Source organism: Euprymna scolopes, chromosome 43, assembly GCF_053919585.1.
Source record: "Euprymna scolopes isolate OS-2025 chromosome 43, ASM5391958v1, whole genome shotgun sequence".
Lineage (NCBI taxonomy): Eukaryota > Metazoa > Mollusca > Cephalopoda > Sepiida > Sepiolidae > Euprymna > Euprymna scolopes.
In genome coordinates, this window is record NC_136524.1 from 59261452 (window position 1) to 59272195 (window position 10744).

The 10744-nt window shown below is 37.9% G+C and overlaps 1 protein-coding gene across 1 annotated transcript; it reads right to left on the reverse strand.

Moving 5' to 3' along the window:
• Nucleotides 1-5217: 5217 nt before the first annotated feature.
• On the reverse strand, nucleotides 5218-5910 carry LOC145268428 (uncharacterized). The gene has a single exon (XM_080123989.1). It carries the CDS (start codon nucleotides 5908-5910, stop codon nucleotides 5218-5220), a length of 693 nt encoding a protein of 230 aa, XP_079980115.1.
• Nucleotides 5911-10744: the final 4834 nt, after the last annotated feature.

Below are 10744 nucleotides of genomic sequence, written 5' to 3' on the forward strand. Positions count from 1 at the left end.
AATAGTTGGATCACTCTATCACTCCGGAAGATATCTTGCTTCCGATGCAATCCTCTATCTGTGTAAGAGTTAGGTACGTCATATAATGGAGAATTCTGTAAAGTCTGGGCAGGAATTTCTCGGCGCACTCTATCTAACCTTGATAATTTCAAAACTGACTTCAAGTGCCCCTTTTTTTCTTTCCTGCAACCTCTCTCTCACAGGAGAAACGTTGCGAACCTATCTCCACTTTATCGTTATTTTCATGGCAAGTGCTCGTTTTCTGCACTCCAATCTATGCCACCCTTGCCAAACTTTCACACAAATACTTGACTAGCTACAACCACTATATACGATTTCCTTCACTCTCTATCGGTGCCTAAATCTAAACGCAGATTCCAGGAACAAAGCTTCTTTCACAGAACTGCCTGCCTGTAGAATACTGTTCTGCTGGCCTGCTTCCCGGATGAATACGATATGGTAGCCTTCAAATCAAATGTAAAAAATTCTTGTTAAGCCATCCCCATAAATAATCAAATTCTACCCAATTTACACTATTAACAATTACTACACTACCACTTTATATTCATTAACCCTTATCTTCGAATGGCCTCCAGGCCTTGATAAGTGGTGACTCCCTTGTAAAAAAATACTTAAGATATTTCGCCCTTTTTTTTACATGGAGGTCACCACTTATCAAGGCCCGGAAGCCACTTGAGGATAAGATTTATTGCATGTACAGTAATCGTTAGTGATGAAGATTTGATAAAGTGTCATACTTAAGGGGGTGATTCATTAGGAATTTGTTTATGTTGGACTTGAAGACATCCAAGTTGTAGTCAGGTGGGAAACAGGCAAACGGATGAGAGTTCCACAGGTGTGCACTTCTAAGAAAGAAGCTTTGGCCATGGAATCTACGCTTTGATTTAGGCACAGATAAAGAGTGGGGAAAATTACTGACAGTGGTTTCAGCTAGACGGGTGTCTTTCTTGAAAGATTGGTGAGGGGGAACCAGAGATTGGAGATCAAACGAGCACTTGCCATGGAAATAATGATAAAACAAAGACAGGCTCACAACGTCTCTTCTGTGGGAGAGGGATTGCAGGGAAGAGAAAAGCCAACGAAGCCTATTTTGCACTCTGTCAAGGCAGGATAGATTGCTTTTAGTAGCTCCTGCCCAGATGTGGCAGCAGTACTCCATCCTTGGACGTACTTGGCTTTTATACAGATAGAGAATTGCATCAGTAGTGAGATACCTTCTTGAGCGGTAGAAGGATCCTACCATTTTCCCAGCGACCTGGGCAACAGACTTGATGTACGTGTTCCATTTCAGATCAGGAGTAAAGGTCAATCCTAGAAGCTTGTCAAAACATGGAGCCTTCCCAAGATGAGAGCCATCCATCACAATTGATGCCAGGTGGGGATCAGAGTGTTGATGATATAAAGATAGGAGCTTGGTTTTAGATGCATTAAAAGTAACCAGCCACCTCTTCCTCCACTGTACCACACACTCAAGATCAGAGGAGAGAGAATCAGAGAGAACTTTGTCATTTACGGCCTTTGATGTGTTGCCATAGATGGTCATGTCATCAGCAGAGATGTCAACGAATGATTTAAGTATGTGTTTTGGGAGATCATTGATGTAGATCAGTAAGAGAGTTAGGCCCAGGATAGACCCCTGAGGGACTTCAGCATTAATACTGTGCACCTCTGATTTCTGCCCATCAACCACTACTCTTATGAGCCTATCAGAGAGAAATGATTTAATTATTGAGAAAACATTTCCAGTTATACCGTAGCTGGAAATCTCGTGAAGTAAGCCCTTATGCCATTCCTTATCGAAGGCATTTGATATGTCAAGAGCAATTGCCCTAGAAAGGAAGCCTTTGTCAAGAGATTCACTAATCCTATGAGATATTACTGTTAGCACATATGCTTTAGATCTAGCAGAACGGAAACCATATTGCATGTCACTAAGAAGGTTATTTCTGTTGAGGTGGTTGACTACTTCTCTATTTAATATGGATTCCAGCAGCTTACTCATGACACACAGGAAACTTATTGGTCTGTACTGAGAGGGAGATGACTTATCACCTGAATTCTTAAATACAGGGCAAACTGATGAGGTTTTTCAGGGTGTTGGAAAGCACTTCTCCTTAAGGCAATGCTTAAACAGTTTTGTAAGTATGGCAACAAGTTCTGGTTGAAGCTTTTTCAGTATTAGAATTGGAATGCCATCAGAGCCAGTGGCTTTACTGGAATCAAGGTTCTTGATTAGCTTGGCGACCTCACGCACAGATACTTGTATGTTGCATAGTGTGTTGTCTGTTATAGGAAATATGGGGAGTTGATGGCCTTCGTCACAAAGGGTAGAATTAGCTGCAAAGTTCTTGACAAATAGTTTGGCCCTAGCTGATGCTGACGAGATGACCTCAGGTCCATTGATAATGGTTGGGATAGAATGCACGCTTCTGTTAGGATCCTATTTGTTATTTGCCAAAACTGGTGGGAACCAAGCCACTGATCAGCTACTTTGGATTTAACAGACTGGGCATATAGCTCTCTTGCATTTTTTATTACTCTTTTACAGTGTTTGCTGGCAGTCCTGAAAGCAGCTTTAGTCTCAGTGCATCTATTACGTTGGTACCTATAAAAAGCAATGGCAGCAGTACATTCTGGGGAGAACCATGGCTGGGGGCTAGGTTTTTGTTGGAATTTTTTAGATGGTATAAATCGGTCTATACCTACAATTAACCATTCGGTCAGATCTGATACGATAGAGGACACTTCCTTTTTAAACATGGAGTGCAGAGGTAGATAAGTTATGAATGCATGGAAGCTATCCCAGTCAGCCATAGAGTATCGATATACAGTACGATGGAGAGGTACGTCTGAAGACTTATTATATTTCATTTTTATCTTAACTGATACAACGGAGTGGTTGGAGGATCCTAGAGGAGATAGAATGGAACATGAACATAGCTCAGGGGAACTTGTGAGTAAAAGGTTTAAAAGGCTTACATACTGACCGGTAGTATTGGGCACACGGGTGGGTTCGTGAACAATCTTAGTGAGGTCATAGGCAATGGCGAAATCATGACAGAACCTCCCCTCATCATCTGTCTTATTTGAGTGGGTCAGCCATTCCACATTATGGACATTGAAGCCACCGCAAATATGAATGTTAGCCGAAGGATAAGAAGACAGGATGTTGTCAATTTTCTTAGATATACTCTTAAAGATAGTAACCCTGCTGTTGTGGGGGCGATAGAGGGCAAATATAAATGCGGTGGTGTAAGCAAGTGCAACTCGGAAGCACATATAAGGTAAATTAGGGTCTTGTATGAACTCATCTAGGGAAGTGGTCGGCCTTATACCTGTTTCGTTTAGAAAGAATATGTCCAGTTTCGTCTCCTGTAATTGTGTTTCAACCTCTGGAAGGTTGGAACCTAGACCCCTGATGTTGGAGGAGACATGGTAGTAGGGGTCTACGTTGGAGGATGGGGTTTTAGGTTTATTTGTATTTTTGTTTTTGGGGGGGGGGGCCTAACAATGTTAGTAACCTATACACGTGTTTTCGGTAAACCTGACAGCATTCACAGTATATTCTAAGCTACTAACTCCCTTCCTCTTCATCAGAAATTACTATTTCCATTTTTAGAAGGTGTAGTGAAGTAACTGTCCTGTTTTCATAGTACTATCATCCCATGTATTATCTCCTTCTTGGGAGTATTGCAGTATATGTGCCTTCATCATTATTACAGCTTCCTAAGCATTATCTTCTTTGATATGCAGTTCTGTATATGTTTGTAGTGTAATATATGTTCATAGTCATTAAACCACCCTCCCAAAGAAAAACACCTGTTTTGTGGAGAAATATATATTAGTGGTGAGACGATTAATCGGAATCGGAATCGGAAATCATAAAAATCGGAACATTTGGGGGCATTAGAATTGGTATCGCAGTCGGAAATATTGGTGCCTATTTTCTGATGCCAAATCGATGCTTTTAATTGGCTTTTTTTTTATCTGATTTTGTTTAAAGTAAAATCTTCTATTGTTAGTAATATCGATAAAATTACTAAATATTCATTGATTTAAAAAAAAGTGAAGCTAAAATCGATAGATCATCCTCCACAAGCCTAATTTTGACATCTATGAAAATATCTACATATTTAACATTTGTTTTTACGAAAATCGGGAGAAAGAACAATCTTATAGTTAAATAATTAGAGATTTATAAAGAATTGGAATCGGAATTGGTAATTGTATTGGAATTGGGAATTTAGCACAGAATCGGTAATTGTATCGGAATCAGGAAAACTATTGAAATCGTCCTATCACTAATATACATGCATATATATATATATATATATATATATATATTATTTCAAATAAAATTTTCTAACCATATATAAGTATTAACAACATAAAGTTTCTTTAAATAGCTCAATAGTGAAATACTAAAGCTATGAATATTTTTAATCATGTACCGTTTTACTTTTCCCTTCAGATGAAAACAATGATGGGGAAATGAGAGAAATCAAGTCTATTCGTGTCGATATAAGAAATATATTTTAATAGGCTGTCAAAACTGTGTTAGAAATGCAGTTAAACGGAACTTCGTGTTATACATTACTTTGTTGGCCTATTTTGAATACTCTTATTACTATAATTATTTTTTAATACCTATACGCACTAATTTTTCAGCCTTTCGAGAATCATCAGTGCAGGAAGTTACGATTACAGCTAGTCGGGAGATTCGAAGTCGGCCATGGAGCCATCTCTGACTCCATTAGCAAGGAACAAACCACAGGGCCAACGTTAATAGCGAGAAATTGAAATCGACAATTATATAAAAACATAAATGTTTAGGCGGCGAGAGTGGTCTTATGATCATAACATCATGAGCTATACCGGGTTTTAAATAAGTCCTGTTACATTGTAGATTTTCCTATTCAAATTAAGCCTGGTACGTCATTTTGGGTAGAATTAAACAAGTTTGGTTACACAATGATTTATTAGCATACAAGGCATCATATCATTCAATGTGGCCACCTTTGGCGGCAATGACACGTTCCAACAGAGGTCAGAAACTCTTACAGGCCTTCCTAACGTAGTCCTTCTTCATGGACGTCCATGCTCGGTTCACAGAGGCTTTCAGCTCATTTGTGTTACTGTGGCGGGTCTTACAGGCCCTTGCCTCAATATGCGCCCACACACTGAAATCAAGGGGGTTCAAATCTGGCAACTGTGGAGGCCAAAAATCTTAGTCTCTAACCAGTTCTGCGCAATTTTGGCGGTGTGTGCAGGTGCGCCGTCCTGCTGGAACACGTAATCTGCTTTCTTGGTAATCTTTTTAACCCATGGAAGAACTTTAGTTTCCAAAATGTCTTTGTAAACAGCGGAGGTTAGCCTGTATCCCTGTTCAAACCACACCGGGGGCATCTTCTCCCCATTGGATGCTATGACCCCAAGCATCATGACAGATGCTGGATGCTTGGTGGTTGACACTCTCTTGTGGTTAGAGACATCATTCCCAAAGCATACGACCCGGTCGTTCTGCCTGTTGAAGACTGGATCGACAGTGAATGTTTTCTCATTGGAGAAAATGAGGATACGATTCCCGTGGCTCTTTAAGTCATTCAACAGGCGGGTGCTCCTCTCCAGACGTTTATGAATCATTGCAGCACTCAAGAGGGGTTTCTTGGAACGTCTTACACTCTTTCCTCCCATGCTCTTGACCACCCTGGACACTGTGGATACAGAAATCTTCATCTTTTGTGCCAGTCTTGTCATTTTCAGCTCAGGATCATTTTCAAAGGCCTTTTTGATGGTTCCACGCCTAATTTTTTGAGGCCTTCCTGATCGAGGTCGATCCTTGAGGGTCTCCGAGTTATTCAGACGTTGGGCAACACGATAGGCAGTCATTCTACTGACGTTTAGTAGCTTTGCAATGTCAGTTTGTTTGCGACCCGTGCGCAGCAAAACGGAGATTTCATTTCTTTTTCCTTCCATTGGGTTGTACTTATAATTTAGGATTTTCTCAGGAGTCAATATTGTATCTGCAATATATAAGTATTAATTAGAAGTACTCAAATGTTAGTTACAATCAATAAGAATACATGAATTTATAAAAATAAAAATGTAACAGGACTTATTCAAAATCCGGTAAATGATCGACTTTAATTTAAACTTAGAGTGCTCAACAATAAGAACCAAGTTCTTAAAGGGGCTGTTCACATACACAGGTGTTTCATTCTTTTTTCCTGGAATTATCAGTGTGAAGGATAACATCTGCCAATCGCACTCTTCGGACCCCAGACATATCCTCTACGCTATCATTGTTGTGCCTATTTATTCATTTATCTGGCCAAACCGCCTTAGTCTCCTTTTCCGCTTTATATACTCATAAACTACATCCTTACTCTCCCTGTTGGTATGTTTCAGCAAACGACAACCACTACCACGTCGTCGTCGTCGTCGTCGTCGTCGTCGTCGTCGTCGTCGTCACCACCACCACCACCACCACCACTACCATCATCATCATCATCATCATCATCATCATCTGCAGCAGCAACAACAACAATAACAATTACACAACAGCAATCAAGAGCAACAGCATCATCATTATCATAATAATCGTATTCTACAATATCTTTAACGTCAATATCAACATCACCAGCAGCGAACGACAACCACTACCACGCCAAGAATGATCTTCTTTTTTTTTTTTTTTAAATCTTTGGTTTATTTTTTAATATTGTTATTTTTTAAAAATCACTTTTAATTTCAATATCTGTCATTTTGTTTTTTTGTTTTGTTGTGATTTTTTTTCTCCCATAATCGTATTCCTTTTCTCTTTTTCTTGTTTTCACTTTTGCTTCTCTTCTTTTTTCCTTCTATATCTGCTTTTTTCTAATTAATTGTGTTCCTTTCTATTTTTCTTCTTCTTCTTCTTCTTCTTCTTCTTCTTTTTCTTCTTCTTCTTCTTCTTCTTATTATTATTATTAACATTATTATTATTATTATCATTCTTCTTCTTCTTCTTCTTCTTCTTCTTATTATTATTATTATTATTATTATCTTTATTATTATTGTTATTATTATCTTTATTATTATTGTTATTATTATCTTTTTAGCCATTGCTCTTTTCATTGAATCTTATTCTTTATTGCGATTCCTTCCTATTCTTCTTCTTCGTCTTTTCTTCTTCTTCTTCTTCTTCTTCATCATCATCATCATCATCATCATCATCATCATCATCATCATCATCATCATCATCATCATCATCCTTTTCTTCTTATTGTTGTTATTCTTCCCCTTGCTTCTTTTTCCTTAATATTGTTGTTGTTGTTATCATTAGAAGAAGAAGAAGAAGAAGAAGAAGAAGAAGAAGAAGAAGAAGAAGAAGAAGAAGAAGAAAAAGAAGAAGAATCCCCTTTTTCATTTTCTCACTACAATTATGCTTCGTCGTTTTCCTCTTCTATTTCATCTCTTTTTGCTTCTTTTTTATTTCTTTATTTTTCCTTTATGGTTTCTAATTACCCAGTCTCTAAATTTTTTTTTTCTTTTCGTTCTAATTAAAGTTTCTTTCACATTTTTCTTCACTCTCCCACTTCTCTCTCTATTAATATCTCTTTATCTATCTTATTTTCTCTCTCTCTAGTTCCCCTTCCCCAGAAGTCTATCTCTTTACTAACTCTCTAAAAAACAAAAAAGAAAAACAAAAACACAAACACAAAACCCTCCGTATTGTTTTCGCGCTTCAGCTGAGAAAACCTCTTCGCCTCAACAAGCAGGAAAAAGAACAAAAATGCGTCTGCCAAAGACACTTACCGTCAAACGTTCTATTATAACCTACTCCTGAGTGTCAAAGCTGACGGTTTCCGGAGGAGGATGAGGATGGCGATGAAAGAAAAGTAAAAAAACAAAAACACAAAAAAACAACAAAAAAAAAACCCAAACAAAAACAAAAACGAATATTAGAATTTGAAGTGATGATTACGATATCGGTATGGAGGTGGGGGTGGGTTGTAGTGTAAATAGATGCGGTGGGGGGTGCTTTCGTCAGAATCAGTGTCAGACTCATGAGCTTACGTGAAAAAAAAAAAGGGAGCTGTAATGGGTTGGGGTATGAGCGGAGGGATAACACGAAGGTAGAGGTGTGTTTGTGTATTCGCGAGGTGGTGGTGTTAGTGTTGGTGGTAGGGATCGGAGGCGGGGTGGGATGGAGGTTTTAAGAAATAAACAGGGTAGCAGACTTAGAGTATGATCATTGCTGTTGACGACAATGGTGATGGCGATGATGGTCTTCGTGATGATTATGATAATGATAGTGGAAGAAATGACGGCGGAGGCGGTGGAGGAGGTGGCGGCGACGGCAGTGGTAGTGGCGCATGGAAGCTGGGGGATTTGAGTTGGTTTAGGAAATTGGGGGTTTCAGAGAGGCGGGAACGTCGTTGTCGGCACTGGGAATGGCGGTGGCGATAAATAATAATGCTAGGTTATGAAGGGTGTGCGAGTGAGATGGTCGGGGCGAAAGTGTGAGTATTATAGACTTTTTTTTTAGGTAGAAATTCGAGGTGGGGCGGTTGAGGGAAGCAAGAAAGAATTGGGTGTTGTCAAGGTAAATTTCGAAAGAATGCGATAAGAATGGAGTTTTTTTTTCTTACGGTAGAAAAGAAGAAAATGCGAGTTCTTACTCACTCACAAGGGGAGCATTTTGGCGTGGGTGTCCGTCTCTCATTGTAAGCGCTTACGTGGCGAAGAAGGGTGGGGGTCAGGGTGCGACGCATTTCGGGAGTGTTGTGAGGTAGTGGAGCTAACACCCTCTGACGGCAGTGGTTAAGGTTAGGGATGGTATCGAAGAATGGGAAAGAGGGTGGCCGTTATGTTTGAGACGACGATGGAGGTGAGGGGACAGGATATTGCAAATACAGATTTGGACAGAAAGACTTCAGAGAAAATACGGAATAAGATTATAGATCAAGAAACAATAAAAGACCTATCAAAAGAAAGTGCGTGAAAAATAAAGAGTTGAATGGAATTAAAGCAAAATAACTTATGGTATATGTATAGCTATTCTCTCTTTCTCATATCTATCTATCTATGTATCTATCAATCTATCTATCTATCCATCTCTCTCTCTCTCTCTCTCTCTCTCTCTCTCTCTACATACATACATGCATGCATGCATACATACATACATACATACATACATACATACATAAGAATAACGATTTAAGTCTGTAAAAAATATATTTTATATGAATTTATTGTTCGAGAGTTTACTAAAGTAATATATATTGAAATTTCCTTAATCCGTGGACTTTCAAACAAATGTGTTCTTCTCATCAGAGGAAAGATATTAGCAAGCGAATATTATAGCGAAGTTATGAATTTGCTGATACTGGCATTAATTGAAGCAGCATTACATGATAGCTACTCATAAATGTCAACAACAATCTTTTTGTGCAATGAGTTCATAAAATGGAGGAAACGTTTTTTTTACATAAAAGAATAAATTCAAAGTCAAGGATTAAAAAAAAATAAAAAGATATAGAGAGATCAAGTATTATCAATACGAAAAGATAATAAGCGACAATGTTCTCATCAGAATATATATATATATATATATATATATATATATATATATATATATATATATATATATATATATATATATACTAGCATGGGTTCCCGGCGTTGCCCGGGTGTTTGGAGGTGTATGCTGAGCAAAAAACAAACAAAAAAAAAAGGTAAATTTTTTTAACTTTGACCCCTATTATGACCCCTTAAAATTTATAGTTTCGGGCTCAAATAACTTTATTAAGTTAGATCCAGGTTCAAGGAACCTATATCTAAAATTTCAAGTGTCTAGACCCAAAATTGTCGGAGGAGTTTGGTAGAGTTCTTAAAGGTCAAATCGTTGAAATTTTACCCCTTAACAGCCAAACTTCTGGCTGACACCCGTCACATCGATTTTTCCCAAATCTCAGTATCCGGTATTTCAAATTTCAAGTCTATAGACTAAAAATTGACAGAGTTATTGAGTAGGGAAATGTACACAGACAGACACACAGACACACAGACAGACAGACACGTTCACTTTTATATATATATATCAATCAACAGGCAACAGGGGGCGGCTTTGCCCGGTCGTAAAATACGCTTAAATATAATATTTTAATTTGTTCAGATTTCGTATCATAGTGTTGTGATTTCAAAAGCAAAAAAAAACGTATTTGAGTACCAGCAGCGAGAATCGAAACCGAAAGCAAAACTTCAACACTCAAAGCTGGTGACGTTACCACTGTATCAACGTGGAACGCATATGAACCGATTAAAAATTAAAAAATAAACTAATGTGAATGTAGAAAATGTATAACGATTTTTTGTTTCAATTTTGACCCATTTTTTGACCCCTTAAAAACTATTTAAACCGGCTTAAGACCCATAAAAATCCAATCATTTGAGGCCCCTAGTGCCGTTTTGTGACGCTTAGTTTCGGAAGAGATAGAGTTTGAAAATATGGAGACTAACAGACAGAAAGAGAAAGTTTTATTAGATTTAAACACACACACACACACAAACACACACACGCACACACACATATATATTTATATATATTTCTGTAGAAATATATTTTCTTATTATATATCAATCCTTATTTAAGAAGCTCAATGTAATTACAGAGCAATATAGAGAAAAAATGAAAAAAGTTATATTCCAAAATTCATGATGTTGACCATCTTATAATTTA

Coding starts and splice junctions, on each gene's coding strand:
- LOC145268428 (XM_080123989.1), bottom strand. CDS start 5,910: ATGACTGCCTATCGTGTTGCCCAACGTCTGAATAACTCGGAGACCCTC.